This window comes from Monodelphis domestica, chromosome 5 (genome assembly GCF_027887165.1).
Source record: "Monodelphis domestica isolate mMonDom1 chromosome 5, mMonDom1.pri, whole genome shotgun sequence".
NCBI classification, from domain to species: domain Eukaryota; kingdom Metazoa; phylum Chordata; class Mammalia; order Didelphimorphia; family Didelphidae; genus Monodelphis; species Monodelphis domestica.
The window spans coordinates 260,714,935-260,736,753 of NC_077231.1; the positions used below are offsets into that span (position 1 = coordinate 260,714,935).

Below are 21,819 nucleotides of genomic sequence, written 5' to 3' on the forward strand. Positions count from 1 at the left end.
TCAGTACTTAGAGGAAAATTCATATCTCTGAGTGCATATATTAAATTAGGGAGGACAGAGATCAAGGAATTGGAAATACAAATCAAAAAACTTGAGAACGAACAAATTAAAAACCCCTTAAAAATTAAGGGAGAAATTAATAAAATCGAAAGTGACAGAACTTTTGAGCTAATAAACAAGACTAGAAGCTGGTACTTTGAAAAAACAGACAAAATAGACAAAGTACTGGTCAATCTAATTAAAAAAAGGAAAGAAGAAAGGCAAATTAACAGCATCAAGGATGAAAAGGGGGATCTCACCTCCAATGAAGAGGAAATTAAGGCAATCATTAAAAACTACTTTGCCCAACTATATGGCAATAAATATATCAACCTAGGTGATATGAATGAATATTTACAAAAATATAAGTTGCCTAGACTAACAGAAGAAGAAATAGATTTCTTAAATAATCCCATATCAGAAAAAGAAATCCAAAGTGCCATCAAAGAACTTCCTAAGAAAAAATCCCCAGGGCCTGACGGATTCAGCAGTGAATTCTATCAAACATTCAAAGAACAGCTAACTCCCATACTATACAAACTATTTGACATAATAAGCAAAGAGGGAGTTCTACCAAACTCCTTTTATGACACAAACATGGTACTAATTCCAAAGCCAGGCAGGCCAAAAACAGAGAAAGAAAATTATAGACCAATCTCCCTAATGAATATAGATGCAAAAATCTTGGATACTAGCAAAAAGACTCCAGCAAGTGATCAGAAGGGTCATTCACCATAATCAAGTAGGATTTATACCAGGGATGCAGGCCTGGTTCAATATTAGGAAAACTATTCACATAATTGACCACATCAACAAGCAAACCAACAAAAATCACATGATTATCTGAATAGATGCAGAAAAAGCCTTTGATAAAATACAATACCCATTCCTACTAAAAACACTAGAAAGCATAGGAATAGAAGGGTCGTTCCTAAAAATAATAAACAGTATATATCTAAAACCATCAACTAATATCATCTGCAATGGGGATAAACTAAATCCATTCCCATTAAGATCAGGAGTGAAACAAGGATGCCCATTATTACCTCTATTATTTGACGTTGTAGTAGAAACACTAGCAGTAGCAATTAGAGAAGAAAAAGAAATTGAAGGCATTAAAATAGGCAAGGAGGAGACCAAATTATCACTCTTTGCAGATGACATGATGGTCTACTTAAAGAATCCTAGAGATTTAACCAAAAAGCTCATCAAAATAATCAACAACTTTAGCAAAGTTGCAGGATACAAAATAAACCCACATAAGTCATCAGCATTTCTATATAATTCCAACACAGCTCAGCAGCAAGAACTAGAAAGAGAAATCCCATTCAAAATTACCTTAGACAAAATAAAATACTTAGGAATCTATCTCCCGAGACAAACACAGGAACTATATGAACACAACTACAAAACACTTTCCGCACAACTAAAACTAGACTTGAACAATTAGAAGAACATTAACTGCTCATGGGTAGGACGAGCCAATATAATAAAAATGACCATCCTACCTAAACTCATCTATCTATTTAGTGCCATACCCATGGAACTTCCAAAATTTTTTTTTTACTGATTTAGAAAAAAACATAACAAAGTTCATTTGGAAGAACAAAAGATCAAGGATATCCAGGGAAATAATGAAAAAAAAAATACAAAGGAAGGGGGCCTTGCAGTCCCAGATCTCAGACTATATCATAAAGCAGTGGTCGTCAAAACAGTTTGGTACTGGCCAAGAGACAGAAAGGAAGATCAGTGAAATAGACTGGGGGCAAGCGACCTCAGCAAGACAGTATATGACAAACCCAAAGATCCCAGCTTTGGGGACAAAAATCCAGTATTTCATAAAAAACTGCTGGGAAAATTGGAGGACAATGTGGGAAATATTAGGTTTAGATCAACACCTCACACCCTATACCAAGATAAATTCAAAATGGGTGAATGACTTGAACATAAAGCAGGAAACTATAAGAAAATTAGGCGAACACAGAATAGCATACATGTCAGACCTTTGGGAAGGAAAAGACTTCAAAACCAAGCAAGACTTAGAAAGAGTTACAAAATGCAAAATAAATAATCTGGAATACATCAAATTAAAAAGTTTTTGTACAAACAAAACCAATGTAACCAAAATCAGAAGGGTAGCAATAAATTGGGAAACAATCTCCATAAAAACCTCTGACAAAGGTTTAATTACTCAAATTTACAAAGAACTAAATCAATTGTACAAAAAAATGAAGCCATTCTCCAATTGATAAATGGGCAAGGGACATGAACAGGCAGTTCTCAGCCAAAGAAATCAAAACTATTAATAAGCACATGAAAAAGTGCTCTACATCTCTTATAATCAGAGATGCAAATCAAAACAACTCTTAGGTATCACCTCACACCTAGCAGATTGGCTAACATGACAGCAAAGGAAAGTAATGAATGCTGGAGGGGGTATGGCAAAGTAGGGACATTAATTCATTGCTGGTGGAGTTGTGAATTGATCCAGCTATTCTGGAGGGCAGTTTGGAACTATGCCCAAAGGGTGATAAAAGACTGCCTACCTTTTGACCCAGCCATAGCACTGCTGGGTTTGTACCCCAAAGAGATAATAAGGAAAAAGACTTGTACAAGAATATTCATAGCTGTACTCTTTGCGGTGACAAAAATTTGGAAAATGAGGGGATGCCCTTCAGTTGGGGAATGGCTGAACAAATTGTGGTATATGTTGGTGATAGAATACTGTTGTGCTCAAAGGAATAATAAAGTGGAGGAATTCCATGGAGACTGGAACAACCTCCAGGAAGTGATGCAGAGCGAAAGGAGCAGAACCAGGAGAACATTGTACAAAGAGACTAATACACTGTGGTATAATCGAACATAATGGACTTCTCCATTAGTGTCAATGCAATGTCCCTGAACAATCTGCAGGGATCTAGGAGAAAAAACACTATCCACAAGCAGAGGACAAACTGTGGGAGTAAAAACACCGAGGAAAAGCAACTGCCTGACAACAGGGGCCGAGGGGATATGATTGGGGATGTAGACTCTAAATAAACATCCTAGTGAAAACATCAACAACATGGAAATGGGTTCAGATCAAGGACACATGTGATATCCAGTGGAATCACGTGTCGGCTATGGGAGGGGTGGTGGGAGGGGAGGAAGGAAAAGAAAATGATTTTTGTATCCATGGACTAATGTTTGAAATTGGCTAAATAAAAATAATCTTTTAAAGTAAAAAAAAAAAGTGGGGACATGTGCCTTTCTCCAGTCTTACAATGCTTCTTGTTTTCTACCATCTTTAAATTTATTGATGACAGAAGCTATTAACATATATCTCTAAAAGTAGCTTTGTTTTGAAAAGAAATTCAGATTCATCATATCTGAAATAATGATACCAGAACCAAAACAAATGAGCAATTTTATGGGTTAATTGGCTATATAATAGCTATGCTAACTTGTTGAGAAAGAGAATAAGAAATACTGAGTATAGTGATCAAAATAGTGAAATCTCTGTAGGTCATTTACAACTATTTGGCAGTATTAAACATAAAAAATCAAATTAAACCACACTAAGCTCTTCTCTTAGAAATATTTATTTGAATGAAATTTGTTTATTTTTGGTTTGAGATGGCCAGTTTTGAGCACCAGTCACTTTGGGTGGCAATGGAAAAATGTATCCAGGGGAAAATGTTAAATATAGATTTATTCCTGCTCAGTGTAATCTTTAAAATAGTACTGCTAAAGGCAATGGATTATACATTTATGAAGTAGAAAAAATAGAGAGGGAATTAATAGCAATTGTGAATTGATCCATACTTTCATTATGCTTTTATTATAGAAAGCTCAACAGAAATGTTGCCAACTTTATATTGTTTGAACAATGAGTTATACATTTTCAGATATGATGCTACATTAACAATGTGTATATTATAGGTAAACATCATGAAAATGAACATTTATCTCCCTCCTCATGTGTGTGTATGTATGTATATAGATATATGTGTGTGTAAAATTTATACTGGTACACCTTTTTTTTACTGTCATCATAATGAAAAATATTCTTTCTACAAAAATATTTTAAAATATCTGAAATTTTTCATTAAATACAAAAATCTCTTAAAATTTTAGTAGTTTTTGGAGGAAACGTTAAGGAATGTAGTCTGTATTTCTTTGCCTTCTTCAAAACAGTATTCCAGGCAGGATTGGGTCTTTTCTTGACTCAATTTTATTTTGAACTTCAATGATAATCTATTATATGTGTGTACATATATACACATATATATATCACATTATAAATTATATGTGCGTGTATGTGTGTATATATATATGTATGTACACACACACACACACCTTGAGGTCTCTTGAAGGATGCAGTGCAGTTTTCCTCTTTACCAAAAGTCCCTGAATTGTTATACCTTCTTAGTACTTCATTTCATAGTTTTTCTGTTTCCTCCTTTGCTTTTGTTCTCAATTTAAGAGCCTACTGTGTGCTAAGTATTCGGGATAAGAACAAAAACTCACAGTCCCTGCCCTCATAGGAGTAAGGATCATATCTCTCTCTGCTCTTTCCCAACCCTCTCTCCCCTTAAAGGTAATTACAGTTTTAAAACTTTTAAAACAATTTGAAGCAGGAATAGCACTATTAGGTAGAGTAATCTGGGAAGATTTTGTGAGGACCAGAGCATTTAAGGAACAAAAAGATTGTGAGGAGGAGGGAGTAAATTATAAACTTTTGGGAAGGTTTTATTTAGCAGGTGTATGGATAACAGGAATTAGAATGTGAAGTTGAAATTATGTGAAGGAAAATATAAGAAATTTCATTGAAAAAAATAAATTAGAACCACATTTTGAGCAGCCTTAAATGCCGGGCTAAAGAATTCGTATTTTTTACTAACTTTGTGTCTGCTTCTAGTTTACCCATCTTAATAATGGTGTGGTTTGGCAGCATAGTATAGTGGAAATAATAATGTAGTTGGGAGTCAGAATACTTATATTCAAGTCTTGGCTCTGTCTGTTTCTAGGACTCTGATGACAAACAAGTTGTTAGAAAAACTCCTTAAAGGAAAGAGTACTGGCATGTAAATTAATATCTGATGGCTTAAAAATGGTGTTCTTGTTAGCATTCTCAGTTCATTTTCATCAGGGTTTTTGTTTGTTTTCCTCACCATTCCTATAGAAAGGCATAGCACACAAGATCAAAAACCACTTCCAATTTTTATTCATTTCTTTATTTACTAGGGACATGGGGGGGGAAAAGCCAGATGAAGATCAAGAATTCTTATTAAGGCCAGAACACTGATTGCTATCTTAGATCTATCTACTACTAATTATTTCTATTAATTTTCCTTATGGATCTTATTTTTTAGGAAAAAACATTTCAGATTTTTTTTCATCTTGATCTTTTTAAAAATAGTATTTTTAAAAGTATAATTGTGATAGTAAATTTCCTTAGGTCATAATTGTTCCATAAGATGAGACACACTTGTGCAGATAACTGGCTTAAGTCCTTGAAATTGTTCGTACATTGATGCCAATTATTCATTATTTTTCATTCATATTAGCAGTAATTTAAAATCTTTTTATTTTGTTTTATATAGATATGGAATCTTGAGAGTCTAGAAAACATCTGATATTACTTTCTTTTTGTTGTGCAATTCATCCCATTAAAGCAAGTTGTTCATTCAGCACAATTTATCAAATCTTCATGTTTTGGAAAGGAGGAATGGATTGTTGTCTTTCTAATGCCCCTTAGTGCAAAAATCAAACTGTGAAGGGAACAATAGGTGGAATTTACTTTGTTTTTTTTTTAATGTAAACTATTTAAAGATTTCTCTCCTTAAATTGAATTGAACTATGTTAGAGAAAACTTGTATTTTAAGTTGATGCTGAAAATGGCATATTATGGGAGGTTTTGTCTTTTAATTCATTGTGAGTAAAAAGTCTTTGCTAAGGTTTTCTAAAGTATCATGTAGTTTTGTTCACTGAACTTTTTTATTATTTCTTTTTTCAAATATCAGTTAGTTGGTATACTTTAGCAGCTTGAGAATAGAGGGAAAGTTTTTTTTAAAAAATTAGTGTCATTTGAGGCACATTTAAGGATATGTGTGAATCTACTTATTTCATTTTCAAGGTATATTAGACACAAAAACAAAAAATATGATTCTGACTCAAAGGATTTATGCAGTAAATGCTTAGAGAATAGATAGGGATAGGAATAGAGATTGGACTTGCGATTTTATTGATATCAAGAACTGAACACTGAGATTATTTATTAAATGACTTGTTTAGTGTCCCATCATCAGTATGTGTCAATAGATGTCTTCTTGATTCCAAGGCTGACTATCCATTAAACCATACTTATGGAAAAGTTAGTCATAGATAGAAATCATTTGTTTCTTAATATTTGACATTTAATCATAATGTGAACTTATATTGCCATTTACATTCAGTTTAAATTTTGATATGTGCATATATTGTCTCCCCAAGTAGAATCCAATTTTCTCTTGACCAAGGTCTTGCATTGACCTTATTTTTATACCCTACAACACTAGCATGCTTTAATGAATATAGAATGCATGACATTTTTTAGTAAATGAGTAATCTTGGAGTAGTCGTCAATCAAAAAAACCCTAATTAAGTACCTGCTACATAGTATGTACCATGCTAGACACTAGGATACAAAGGCAAAGATGAAGCAAACATTGATTAAAAGGCATTTACAGATTTGATCGTGGAAGATAGATAAGTATATGCAGAATAAATACAAGGTAATAAAATGCAAGGAGCATAGGGAGGAGGGCACTAGCCATTGAGAGCTCAGGAAGAACATCATGTAGCCAGTGGTGCTTAAGCTGTTTCTTAAAGGAAGCTAGGGATTCTGTTAGGCTGAAGTGAGGAGGGAGTACACTTCAGGAATGGGAAACTATCCATTTTAAAGGCACAAAGCCTAACTATCATTCGTGAGAAAAAGAGAAGGAAAGTTTGGATGGATTATAGAGAATGTTGTAGAAGACTTGAATGATAGGTTGGGGCCAACTTGTGAAGCACTTGAAAAGCCAAGCAGATGTTTGTATTTGATGCTATAGACAAGAGGAAGGATTTTGACTTTGTTGTACAGTGGAGTTGCGATTTAGGAAAAATGACTTTGGTACCAGTGGGGAGAGATTGTAGTCAGGGAAGCCACTTAGCAAATCATTGGAGTGCTGAGTCTGCAAAGGGCATGGTAGAGACGAGACATCCTTATTCGAGAGGTGTTGGGAAGGTAGAAGTGGCAAGATTACTCAATGGATTGGATATGTTGGGGGGGGGGGAGAAGTTGAGGATAATGCCACAGTTGCCAACCAGACACTGAACAAATGGTAGTCTCCTTAATGGAAATTGGGAAGTTTAGTTTGAAATTTAGGAGCTTGACTTGGGCAGGATCTATAGATGTGAGAATCATCTGCATAGAGATGCTGCTGAGACAACAGGATGACGTTCTAGGGAGAGGCTTAGGGTGCACCCCTAATGAGGATATAGATGATGTGAAAGATCACTTAGCAAAAAAGATTGAGATGTAGTAGACTGGTAAGAAGAGAACCAATAGGGAGGGTTATAAAAACTCATAGCTGAGAATGTTTCAGGAGGAATGGTTTTTCAATAGTGCAAAATGCATCAAAGAAGTGTAGAAAAATATAAAGTAAAAAAAATTGCCATCATATTCAGCAATTTTGAGATCATTGTTTATTTTGGGAAAAGTATGATTGATGAAATTGGAAGCCTGATTGCAAAGGGCACGCATAAGAATGATCTTACAGGAATATAAAGGAGTGGTTAGTGAGACAAGCATGTTGCTAGCTATTTTTTCCCCCTAGGAGTTTAGCTGAAGAGAGATACAAATTCTGGTAAGCTAGGAGTTCTTCTTACCCGTTTTGTGTTTTGGACCCTTTGGCAATCTGGTAAAAGTCCATGAGCCCCTTCTAAGAATAATATCTTTAAATAATTGAAGGAAATGCTAACTTTCAGTTAGACATTAGTGAAAGTAAAGATGTTAAGTTTTTCCTATCCAAGTTCACAGACCCTTTGAAATCCATGTATAAGAACCTCTGGCTCAAAGGGTTGGCAATTTTTCATGAAGGCTTTTTTTTTTCCTTCTTGAAAGGGATGAGGGAGATTTGGGCATGTTTGAAGGCAGGGAGTAGCCAGTAAAATAGGGAGAGAATGAAGATAAGAAAATTTTCTGATGATTAGTATAATTTGTATTTTAATATAAGCTTATATCTTTAAAGACTTTTTTTTTTTTGCAGGAAAGCAAAGAAACAGACTGGAGCCTATGGACACCATATTTGTTAAGCAAGTTAAAGAAGGAGGACCTGCTTTTGAAGCTGGATTATGCACAGGTACTCTTCTTCTGTTTTACATTACACTACCTGAGGATCAAACCTGAGGGCTCTGTTTTCTTTTTCATTTTGTTTCCCATTTCATTTTCCAAATAGTCCCCATTTGTTTGATTTTCTCCCTATTTCTTTATCCATTCTCAGAATCTTAAGAGTTGAGAGGATCTCAGAAAACCGTCTGTTTACTTTGTCTAACAATAGAACAAGAATACTTTTTACCTTATACTTAGCAATCTAGCTTTTGCTTAAAGCCTCCTAGTGAGGAGTAATTTACCTCACATGGCAAGCCATCTGACCTTTGGGATTATTCTAATATGAAGGGCATCCCAAAAGTTTTAGTGCCATTATAAAGCACTTTTTAGTATTATGAAAAGAAGGCACAAAGACTTTTGAGACCTATGTGTATGGTCAAAAGATCTCTGAACTTGGAGCCAAGAAGACCTAAGTATAAATCCTGCTTGATACTAGACTGTGAACTTGAGCAAGTAGGCAAGTCACTTAAATGTTTCTAAACCTCGTTTTGCTCATCTACAAAATGGGGACAGTAAAAGTTTTGGTTTTACACAATTGTTCTGAATATTAAAATTACATAATGTACATAAAAGTACTTTGTTAACCCCTGAAGTCTATAAATGTGAGGTATTGACTATTTTTATTTTAATTCATCCACTTGGATTATACTATAAAAAATGAAATAGAATTGAATGATTAGATAATGCCTGTGGTTGCTATTTTGTAGAGAATATTTAATACTTTCAGTGTTTAAAATAATGACATTCTATTATCAAGAAATGCTTTATAACCAGAATTAGCTAGAAACTCCCTACAGTCTTTCATTGCCTTTTGTAAAGAATTATATTTTTAACTTTTTAATATTCAAATAATAACTATATTGAGTAATATTTAAGATGATTATCTAGTTCAAATTTATAAAATGAAATCTTTTTTCCTAGCAAAGTTCATGGAACCTCTAAAATCTTTCCACAGACTTCTTGGGTATCTATGGTCCCCAAGTAAAGAACCCAAAAGCAGATTTTCAATATCTGTTTTTATGGAATGCATTAGATTTTTCAAATCACGAGAGGTTGAAAAGATGACATAGGGGACATTAAATAGAACACAGTTAGAAAAAAAACAAACAAGTTTTTTTTTTCCTCTGATTTTACCAATAATCGACATACTATTTCTTATCAGCTCATTTCTACCCTCTCTTTGCATGACCTATCTACTCAAGTGCCATCTGAGTTTTTTTTCTTGGCAAATAACTTAATCCATATAAATTTTGTTTTCTCATAGACAAGCACACTTGTTTTTAGACACAAAAAGCAAGACACTATAGCCAGCTATAGGCATTTACCATATCGGACATTTATTAGGAAAAGTAGCATGGCCCTGGAAGCCAGTCTTGTGACTGCATTACTAGGACTTATTAGCTTTTTATCTGTCCATGGGCAAGTCACTTAAAGTCTTTGGCCTTCAGTTTTCATTATCTGTAAAAAAATGGGGATGGTGGTAATAATACTACTTCATAGGGTTATTGTCAGGCTCAAATTAAGTAATACAGGTACAAACCTTAAATCATATATGAATGTGAGTGGTTACTAAGGAGATAGTCAGGTGAAAAAAGAGATAACTAAAGTAAACCCAGCTGGGCCATTAAAACAAATGAATGGTCAGCATATTATTTGTAATTTCCTTTTGGTTCTGTGTTTTATAACAATAGTAATGAGGTAAATTGGAGGAAATGGAGTGGATCCATTCATTTGCCGCTGCTTTTCCTCCTCCCATGTCAGTGTAACAGTGGCCATTTAGTGAGAGGTGACTGCCTATAAAGCCAACAACTATTCCACCATGACCTCTTTATTTTTATTGGTGCAAATAAATTAAATAAATAAACAAAAAACAAAAATAAATAAATAAGTAAAAAACAAAGACAATGCTACATAGACTAATGAAGAAATGCTACCTCATAAGGTACACTGAGATATTTTTTCCTTCAGGAATTTCTCATGCTTTTTCTTCACTTTTCCTTGCAGGTGATCGTATTATAAAAGTCAATGGAGAAAGTGTTATTGGAAAGACCTATTCCCAAGTAATTGCTTTAATTCAGAACAGGTAAGATATTTGAATAATGTTCATTTTGGATAGAAATGAGTTTATGTTTCACAGTTCAATTCAGTGGTATAATCTTTATGTGGGCAGTGAGGTGGCTCAGGATAGATAGAGGGCAGGCCCTGGCTGGAGTCAGAAAGATTCACCTTCCTGAATTCAAACTGGGCCTCAGACACGTATAAACTGGGTGACCCGGGGCAAGTCACTCAACCCTCTTTGCCTCTATTTTCTCATCTGTAAAATGAACAAGAGAAGGAAATGGCAAACCAGTATGTTTTCCAAGAAAATCTCCAGGAGTGAGACAAATACCTATACAGCCAAATCTTGAACTAATCTTGCAGAAATTAATAAACTGATTCTTGAGTGTAGCGAATTTTGCTTTTTGTCACTATAAAATGAGAGGGCAAGAAGCAAGTACATGGTAAAGTGGATGAAGGACTGGAAATCAAATTTAAAACCTGAGTTGGAATTCTGGCTTCTACTGTGTGAAATTAGAATCATAGTTGGAAGAGGTCATCTCATTTCTAGACAAGAATTCTTTCTTGAACATTTCCAAAAAGTTATCATCTAGGATTCAAACTGTCGTGGAATTTCAAACTATCTACTCTACTGAGAAAAGTAGCTGTCCATAGCTATCAAAACAGTTTAGTCCAGTCCCAGGAACTCTGAGGTTCCTGACAGTAGATCCTTTAGATCTAGTTCTGAACTTTTAAAAATCCAAAGAGGCCTAATCTTAGGATGTGGAGGTCAGTGCCAGAACACATGGGCTCCAAGATAAGACCCAACATAAGAAGTCAACATACCCAGAAGGTCTATCTGTGTCATAACTCAGTTCCAGGAGAAAATCCCATTTCAGGAACAAAACCTGGAGAGACAAATAAATTAAAGATGAAAATAACACCCAGAATCAAAACCAGAGATCCTCAAGATGAAGGAATGAGCAACTCTATAACAACTCTAACTAGAGACTTTAAGGAAAAAATAAATTTTCCACAAGAATTTCATCAATTCTTAGAACAAATGAAAGAAGAGATAAAAAGTGAAATATGAGTCCTAGAGGAAAGAATTGGAAGTAAATTAAGTAGCTTAGAAGAGAACGTGGAAAGCCTTGCCCAAAAAGTAGAGTTCTTGGAAGCAAGAATAGATCAAACAGAAATCAATGACTCCTCAAGACAGCAAGAAATATTGGAACAAAATCAAAAGATTGAAAAACTGGAAGAAGAAAATGTAAGATATCTGGTATCAAAAACAACTGATCTAGAAAACTGGTCAAGAAGAGGTAATATTAAAATTATTGGGCTCCCTGAAAACACTGATCTAGTAAAAAGCTTAGATACTATTTTTCAAGAAATCATCTCTGAAAACTGCCCAGATTTATTAGGACCAGAAGGAAGAGTAAAAATTGAAAGAATCCATAGATCACCTCCTATAAGAAATCTTCAAAGGAAAACTCCCAGGAATGTCATAGTTAAGATTCAGAATTCCCATATCAAGGAGAAAATATTGCAAGAATCAAGAATGAAACAGTTCAAATACCAAGGAGTTACAATTAGGACCACACAAGACTTTGCAGCTTCAACAATAAATGAGAGGAGATCTTGGAATACAATATTTAGAGAAGCAAAAGACCTGGGTTTACAACCTAGAATAATTTATCCTTCAAAACTCGGCATAATCCTGTATGGGAAAAAATGGACATTTGATTCAGTAGAAGATTTTCAGGCATTCTTGATGGAAAGACCAGAACTGAGTGTGAAGTTTGGAATAGAAACAAAGGAATCCAGAGAAATGTAGAAAGAATCCTGGTAGTGTGAACTGATGCTGAGTGAAATGAGCAGAATCAAGAATTAAAATCAACAATGTAAAGAGAAATAATGCTGAAAGTAATGAAAAAAACTGGACAACCAAGTTTTGAGACAGAAGAGATGAATGGATAAAGAAACCTATATTTTTTTGACAGACTACGGTGATTAATCCCAATATGGGGATTAATTTTGTTGGTGTTAGAAATCCTCTCAACACTGTTTTTGGAGGAGAAATGAGAGGTTGGGTTTAGCAATAATGATGTCTTAATGGCCATTGCAATATTGTAAATTCACACAAAGGAAGAGAAGTTCAAATAGCATGACAAATGTTTTGAAATGAAAGTAAAGAATTTTATACTTAAAGAAGATGGTATGAAGCTAGCATTCCTGGTTTCATATAAAGTCCACTTTTTTGTGTTTACATATTTTGTTTTAGGTTTGGAAGGGCTTTTTATGTTTATTAGTAATAAAAATTAAAAGTCCCCAACAAGTTGTAATTCACATTGTCTTTGAAGATGTTTTATGACTGAGAACCTGCCTTCCAAACCATCATATTTTGTTATAATAGAAATTTGGAAATTTTCATTACAATAACTTGTCTGATCTCCAAAACTTGGCTCACTGGTTCTAGTTCTTTTCTGTCCCTTCTAACCCACCTCTTTTAAGAAATAGAAGCCTGATTCTTACTCTTCCCCATGATCTTTCTTTACTGCTACTGTCAATCCTACTTCAATAGGTTTTGAGGTTTCCCATTACCTTGAAGGATAAAGTTCAACCTGTTTACCTTGACTTTCATCTCCCTACATTTTGACACTAACTCAGTCACTCCAGCTACTCTCATCCACTGAAGAACACCAGGATTCTTACCTTTATTCCTTTCTCTTGAGAAATTTGCTGCCCTCCCCTTCCTTCATTGATAGAAAAAAGTTCCTTGAGTGAGTTGAGGATCCTTAAGAAGTATACCTTACCTTGTCTAAAAGCTTTTTTTTATGCATATAATAAATATTTGTCAATATTAAAAAATAAAAAAGAAAATCTCCAACAGGTTCACTAAGAGTTGGACTCAACTGAAAACTTAACAAGAAATCTTCATAAAGTATTGAATTACTCTTGGGAGTCAATGTGATGATGACATGAGATTTATGTGGTTAAACATTTGTGAGTTTCTGGAAGCCAAGTTTACTTGGACATGATTTAAGTGCCTATTCCTAACTTCATTAGAACCACTTTCTTGGGCTTGTAGATCACAAAGTTTCAGGTTCTGAATGCTTCTTTTTTTGTTCATTTGCTAAGTAGGAACAAAATGGTTTAAAATTGTGATAAAGATCCATCAACTAGAGCCAAGATAGAGATGGTGAGACCAAGGTGCATAATTCAGTGAAGTGTGAGGATGCATGTATTTAGCTATGCTAGAAGTTTTATATTAGAAGAAATTCCCCTTAGTTTTATAGATGGAGTGCAGAAAAGTCATTAATTGTCCATGGTTATATTGCTAATTACTAATAGAGTCAGAACTAGATCCCAGGTTTTCTGGTTTTTAGTCTGGTTTTTACTCTTTCTATTGCACTATTCTACTCAGATACAAAGTAATTTTTCAATTATATTTTCTTAGCCATAACTTTGTTCTTTTTTTATTAGTATAAGTGATTATATTGATCATAGTAAAATTAAATAACTTCTTATCTAATTGCTCAAATTATTTCTATTAAGAACATTTTTGACAATGAAGTCCAAATAAATTAAGAAAAATTCATATATGTATTTATTGTGTATATATCCATACCCTCACAAGCACATTCATATATTTTAAATACTGTAGTCTTAACATTTAATTTTCAAGGAAGTTGAGCACAAAGTACACACTGCATAGTGTATAACTGTAAATAGCATAGTTAAAATCCAAGGCTAATCAATCAGATTAATGACTTAGCAATTAAAAAAAATAAACTTTAACATGGTATAGTGATGACATATTGACACTTAAGAATATACACTAATGCCCTTAGTTAAGTACAGTAAGGAAGAGATTCTGGGATAGTACAGAGCCTATATTTTGGTTTTAGATGTTCCTGGTAGTGGTACCAATTTGAACATAATGCCTCAGAAGGTTGAGGCAGTGGGAGAGACTAGCAAGCTCTTTTCTCTAAGATAATTGGGATGTGTTTTGTTTGTGGATATTTTTATGCCTCTAATTGTAAGTGAACTGTTAAAAACACCTTTAAAAATCCACTTCCAAATCTCTGTCATTCTCTTATGGTTTGTTTTCCTTTAAATACACATTAATTTATTCTCACTTTTGATGTGTTTAATCTTTAAGAGTACTTTAATTGTTCAGAATGATAATACTCATTTTTAATAACAAAAATTTTTGGAAAAATAGAGAAATATTATGTTTTCACAATTCTATTTTTTAAAAATTGTGTTCCTTTTGTCTGCAGTTGGTAGCAAATGGATAATGGAGCATAAGGCCATTGAGATTCTGCAGTCTATTAATATAAAAATGTATCCATGCAGAAGAATTTATCTCATCAGTATGTATTTATCTACTGACACTAAGCTACTAAAATAAAACCCCCTGCATACTTTTATTCCTATTCAAACCAATGGCTCTACTTAGCTTACCATTCTTTGAATTACAGAAATTATACTTAATGCCTTCAGGTTAGGTTTAGAAACACTGGCTTATGCTCAGTCTCTATGTTGTTTTTCAGACACCAAGTTTCACTATGACTTATGTCTCCTGAGCCTTTTTTTTTTTAAAGATAGGGGAAAATGTTTGCATTTAATAGCCTTTACAGCATCAAAATGAAGTAAGGTCTTATTAAACTCTTAAAATATGTACAGTTTTTCATCAATATTTTATAATTTGAAATTATTACAGAGTAAAGAAAATCCATTCATGGCAGCAGATAGGGTTTCCTTTTCTCTTGATGAACGAATTTTTTACTTAACAAATTGATCTTTGAAATATTGAATTTGAATACAGAAAAGATTTCTAAATATGATGATTTTAAAGACTACCCCCATTCTCTATGATATTTAGCTTTTTACAAAATCTTGTAATGTATTCTCTGATCTGAAATGAAATAATAATGCATTGTTTGCTATGAATTTTTGTTTTATCTTTTTAGTTTAATTAACATTTCTAATGCCTCAGTTAACGTTTTTAAGTAAACTTGAGGTATGCATATTTAAGAAAGGATTCCTCAGGCATTTAGTTCCATTTAAAAGCTAAGCATTATTTTTCATATTCTAAATCTTTTGGATTTGGAAAGTAATGATTTTAACAAACCATCTAAACCTTAAGTAATTTTGTGAACCTTTCTGAATTGATTGATCTCTGGCCTCTCCTATATATTTTCTTCTCTCCTAAAAATAATAAAAAAAATGTTTTTATGTTTAATTTCAGTGATACCACATTGGAACTTAGTGTTATGCCAAAAGATGAAGACATACTTCAAGTGGTAAGTTTTCTGTACTCAATTATGAGACAATCATATTTTTAAACCAAGTCTGTGATAGAGACAAACTTTTTCTTGACCAAAGTAGATCGAATTTTTATAGGAATAGTTTAGGCCAAATTTTTCTAAGTCATATCATGCTTCTGACAGCCTTGGTTGGTTGAAGGAAATAAGAAGCCCTAAGTGCTGGTGAAAGAAATGGTTCTACCTGCAGTTTGTTCTCAATAATTCAGTTCAACAGTATTGATTAAGCACTTGCTACATGCCAATACTATGGGATACATAAAAACTAATGGCAAAGTCCTCACCCTCTCAAAGGTATAAGGACTAGAACCATAGCTAGTAATTCTACAGGGCTCACCAAGAAATGTTCTTGCCTCCAGTATAATTAATTTACTTATCCTTAAATCTGCAACTGTTCAAGGTAAGTCATCTTATACTGAAATGTAAAATTTTATGTAAAAACCTATTTTAGATGGGAGTCTGGAGATAAAGTTGAACTCTCAGACTGTAGTTATAGTGCAAATTGTATGTTCATTATCATAGAGAAAGTAAAAGTTAAATAGAATTTTTTTTCCTCAGTACAATATTACTAAAGGAAGATGACAAAAAATAAAGATGTCACAAATTTTTTCTTATTTTTAATGGTTTAGTAGAATAAAAGTAATTGAGCAACAGATGGAAAGAAATGGTTAAAAACCATTGAGATAGATATAAAAAATGTGACAAGAAATATAGTTTCTTTACCTATCTACTAAAAATTTTTTTTGTATGTTTATAATCAAATAAATAAAGAAAAGTAAACCACGTAGCTATTAAAAACAAGGAGAAAAATGTCTGAGAAACTCAGGGAAGCAAAATTTGTTAATTGATTTAAACCATTACATAAGTTATTGATAATTTTCTTAAGTACAGTGTAATAGTAATACTGTTTCTAAGCAAAACTGTGTATTCATTATTAGTGTTTCCCAATAAATCGGACATTTCCACCATGGTGCTATATAAGAGACAATAGTAATAAAAAAAATTGAGATACAGAACTTCAAGGTAAATTTCAAAGGTCTAACACTTTATTTTGTAGTTGAGGAAATTGAAGTTCAAGAAAGTAATAGAATCATAGCTTTAAAAATGGATTAAGCAATTTACCCAAGATCAAAACTGATAGTATTAGAGAGTCAGGATTAGAATCTAGGTCCTTTGACTCCAAAAACAGTTCTTTTCCCATTAATTAGATAAGCTTAACTTAGAAAAATAATAACTTAGAAAAATAAAATGCCTGTAACATTCTGATTTAATTAATAGTGAACCTAATTCTCTGACTGGAGAATAGGACTCACTTAAAATCTTATGGAGACTCCCAAAACCTTCCTCTGCCACTGTTTTCCCAGGTACATGATTCCATTTGAGAACTTATAATAGGAAGATTTCCAATTGTCCACAACATGTAACATTTTCCCAGGCACAGGTACATAGTATACTCGCAAGTCCACTTCCCACACACTTCATGATGCTCAAGAATGTTCAATCAAGCCTACAGCTGTGGAGACCAAATGTTATGAAAGAAAAAATTGGTCAGAGTAAAGAAGGCACTTCTTGGATCCCCACTCATAATCTGAAGTTTAAATAGACCAATGAATGTCACAGACTGAAATTTCTTCTCATTTTTAGAGGTGATCATGTCTATGTCAGGACATGGTACCTTGCATTAGACTTAAGAAAAGTAAAAAATTACTAATATATCATTCTGATTGACAAAGATCAACAAATTTTTTAGGGTTGTAGATGGAATAATTTAATTAATAGTGTGATTTAAGTGGGGGAGAATGTTGATCAATTTTTCTCATTCAATTTTATTAAATAAATACAAGGAAAAAACAAATTAAAAATATTGAAAAAAGAAAGGAAAATTTAATCAGTTTAAATTACTTGAACCTGAAGGTATCATAAATACTCATTAGTATATGCATATTAAGGCTATTTCTTACCCAAAAATAATGTGATTAAGACAGTTTCATTTGTAGTTTTAGTGTCACAATTTAGAACTGTGAGACAAAGTAATCATTTAAAAATATAATCTATAGTAGTGTCATATAGAAATAATTTGTCTTAAATAGTCTTCAATTTTGCAGAAATGGTGTTGAGCTATTTCTATTAAAGACATCTGTTTAAAAATGCTAAAAAGAAAATTCCATTTTTAAATCCCACATTCATGTTCAATTGAATCTATTCTAACGTATTGAGGAGGTCTGAGTAGTGTAAGAAAAAACATGTTGTAATTCACATTTTGTATAAATTGTCCAGAACTAGATTTTGCATAGAGATGATACATTCTATAAACATTAAATGAAATTTCTGATATTCTTTAATAATAAAAAATATTACAAATATTTTTCTTTTAGAGAGGTATCCTGGCATAATGAGAAACATACTTAGAGTCAGTAATCCCTGGTGACCATAGTGATGCATGCAACTTAACTTCTTACTTCCCTCAGTTAGATTTACACAATTAGTCTATCTGCATTGGCAAAGAGATTGTCTTCATCTTAAGTTCCCACATGTCAGTGAAATCAAAAGTCTGAGCTGTTCTTCTCCCCAAACCTCTCTTCCCAAATTGTGCTTTTTCAAAACCTTTACCTTCTGTCTCAGCATAGCTACTGTGTATTGGTTCCAAGGCAGAAGAGCAGTTAGAGCTAGGCAATGAGGGAGGCTAAGTGATTTGGCCAGTCACCCAGCTAAGAAGTGTCTGAGGCCAGATTTTAACCCAGGATACCCTGTCTCTAGGCCTGGCTCCCAAATTGCTTTTGAGCAGCTGTTTTTCTAAGTTTGAATCATTAATGAAGGCATCTGTTAGGATTTTTCACGTGGTCCTAAAACTGCCCTAAAATATCTTATGTGTTAAATGTTTAAACTGGGGATTCAGGTCTTCATTTAAAAGTATTAGCAGGGGGCAGCTGGGTAGCTCAGTGTATTGAGAGCCAGGCCTAGAGATGGGAGGTCCTAGGTTCAAATGTGACCTCAGACACTCCCCAGCTGTGTGACTCTGGGCAAGTCACTTGACCCCCACTGCCTAGCCCTTACCACTCTTCTGCCTTGGAACCAATACACAGTATTGACTCCAAGATGGAAGGTAAGGGCTAAAAAAAAAAGTATTAGCAATCTAGTGACCATAGTAAAGGTTGTTAACTGAAGGAAAAGTTTCATCAGAAGATGGGTGCAGTATAAATGTGAATGGACCTGAAAACTTTAGAAAAAACATAGAATACAAAGTTTAATTATCTCAAAATATAAATATAGTTATCAGTCAAAAAGCATTTTAGTGTCTACTCTGTGCTAGGCATAGTGCTAGATAAATAGGTACAAATGGGGACATATAAAATAAATAATCATTCTGTCTCCCAAAGAAATTTTTCCCCTGGGGGGAGACAACATGTATATATAAATATATACAGAATAAATACAAAATAAATAAGTAGTTGGGGAAGAGGGCCCTAACTGATAGGAAATCAGGAAGGGCTTTGAAGGAAGCAAAGGATTCTACAAGGCATAAAAATGGGGAGATATAATGATGAGTACACGGCAAGAAATGTCATAGTAAATGGAGGACAATGGAAGAAAACATTTATTATTATTTTTACCCCTCTGTATATGGGTAAAATGACCAGTAAGCCAACTAATGAACTATGATGGGCTATGTGGACTATTATAGTTCTATTTAGATAACAGGGAATGGAAGATGGAATCTTCTGAGTCTGAAAGGATTGCCTCAACAATTACTTTTTAAAATGAATATTGATGAGCTAGAGCTACAAATTTTGACTTAACAATAGGCTGCTGAATTTATTGATTGTGTTTAGAGAAGGGAACTGTGGAAAATTTTTGGGACAGTGTTTAAAAAACTCAGGGAGAAGTACAATTATTCTGGTTTCTATAGAGGACACCTTTTTTTAAAGAACTCTCTTTTCTTTAAACTAAGGGAGAGTTAAGTATTAATTTTATTGAGCTATGTATTGCTTTGTTTTCAGCTTTGTTATGAAATTTAAATATATTTAACTTTATTACTAGTGTTGCTTTTTAAACTATTAGGAAAGTATATAAGGTGTATGAATACTCTTTTTACTCATATATGTTGGCAGTTGTGAATTAGATCCCATTATATGATTGAAATGTCCTTTCTATGTCCTCTCTAATAAATTAGGTCTCAATTGACTCAGACAATTTTTATGGTAAATGCTTAGTGATCGATGTGTTTTTTAAATCATTATCTTTGTTGTGAACTCCTTTTGTGCTAATATTCAGAATTTTTATAAAATCATATCAGTGTCAGAGCTTATTCTTTTGATGAACACATTGACTTAATAAAGCCTCTTTCCCATTAAATATTTGTAAATGCATTTGTTTTACTTTTAAAATAAGGACTATACATTATTTAAATTGAGAAACATAATTTGAATTTAAATTTTCATTTGTTTGTAAGACATATCTTCTTGAAAGTTTTTGACTAGTCAGTTGAAATGTTGCAGAATATACCTAAAGAGACAATGGAAATCAAATTAGGCTTATTAATTCTATTATCACTTATAAAGAGCCTAGTATGTGTATGTTACCTAATTAAATGAATGGAGAGCTGAAAGAATTAATAAATTGGATTTTTGCCCTAGCAGGGGATTTGAGACAGGTAACATATAAAATGGGTAATGTATAAGTGACTAAGAAAAATACAAGATGCCAAGAGAGATCAGATTAGGGAGAGATTGGTTTAGAAAGTTTTGTCAACAGTCTTAACTTAGAAAAGACTAAATGTGAGAATTGTGAAAGTTTCTTTCTTATCTTGTAAAACAGTATCAGTTGCTCAACATTACTTAGGTGTTTTAAATAAGATGCCTAAAAGTGTGAGAACTACCACCAGTAGTAGTACTGTGACTGTTCATTGCAGAAGACCAATGATAAATTCACCTATTCATTCCAGGGAGGAGATGGACTTAGAGTGTGGAATGTGACATACATTTGTGTTTGGTAGTACCATTGAAGGAATATGTTTTGCTTGACTATGCATATTTATTAAAAGAAATTTTGGGTTTTTCCTCTCAGTGGGGTGAGAGCGGAAGAAAGAAAATATATTTCTCTTAATTAAAAAACATGTTGAGGAATGCTACAGATGTGAAATATCACATGAACTTTCAGATGAGATCATTTATTAGTTTTATTTAACTATTTTACTTTGATATAAGATATATGGAGAAACCTTTTAAAGTAGAGGAATAATTACAACTTTTTGCTTTTTTTCCCCCACCAACCTTTCACATTAGTCAAGACTGATTGTTTTTCTTTAAACAATTGTTTACAAAGAAATAAGTCTATTTTATTTGATGTACAATTTTAGTCAGTTACTATTGATCTTTATCCTTATTTAATATTATATTCAATTAGCCAGTCTTTAACAAATTTCCAGATGGAGATTTCAGTTGACAGTCTTTAACTGCTTGATATGATAGATATTGTTTGGGTTTTATCCCCCGCCATAGTAAAACCTTACAAATGTGATTTAAGTAAGGAGTTATTACTACACTTTTATTATTAAGGTTTTAGTTTTTAAAATATGGCCATTAGCACTTATTGAATTTAAATGATAAAGAAAATTTCAGAGAGGGAGTAGAAAGAGGGTATAAAATGCTAAATTGGAAAAATGATTTTTAAAATTACCTTACCATTGGTTGAATAGTCTGAGCTATTTATTTTTTTCTGTTAAATGCTATCTAAAACTAATAGCAGAAAATCTTACTTTTTTTTTTCCTGTAAATGAACAGTTCACTTAGAACAATTCTAGAAAAAAACAAGATAATTTAAGGATGTTAAGTTACCCTAGTTCTGTTTTATTTTGGTACTGCCCATTTGATGCCTTCAGTTATCTGTGGTAAGATCTTAAATTTCCTCTTTGCTGGCCCCATCAGTAGATATGGGCCAGTTCTGATGACCCTGGTGCTCTATGCCCAGGTTGAAGGCCACATATATGGGTTGAGGAGTGACATACAATGGCTTGTC

The 21,819-nt window shown here is 33.1% G+C and overlaps 1 protein-coding gene across 5 annotated transcripts in view; it reads left to right on the forward strand.

Annotated features, from left to right (window-relative positions):
• The window catches only part of ARHGAP21 (Rho GTPase activating protein 21), a 197,793-nt gene that overhangs the window by 118,916 nt on the left and 57,058 nt on the right, over window positions 1-21,819 (forward strand). For all 5 annotated transcript variants that reach the window (XR_008912422.1, XM_001376252.4, XM_007504864.3 and 2 more), the window contains 3 exons: window positions 8,313-8,405; window positions 10,439-10,517; window positions 15,729-15,783. Coding sequence is in view for 4 of the 5 variants with exons in the window: in XM_001376252.4 (XP_001376289.2) it covers window positions 8,313-8,405; window positions 10,439-10,517; window positions 15,729-15,783 (227 nt within the window). In the remaining variant the exon portion in view is untranslated. The remainder of the gene's footprint in view (window positions 1-8,312; window positions 8,406-10,438; window positions 10,518-15,728; window positions 15,784-21,819) is intronic.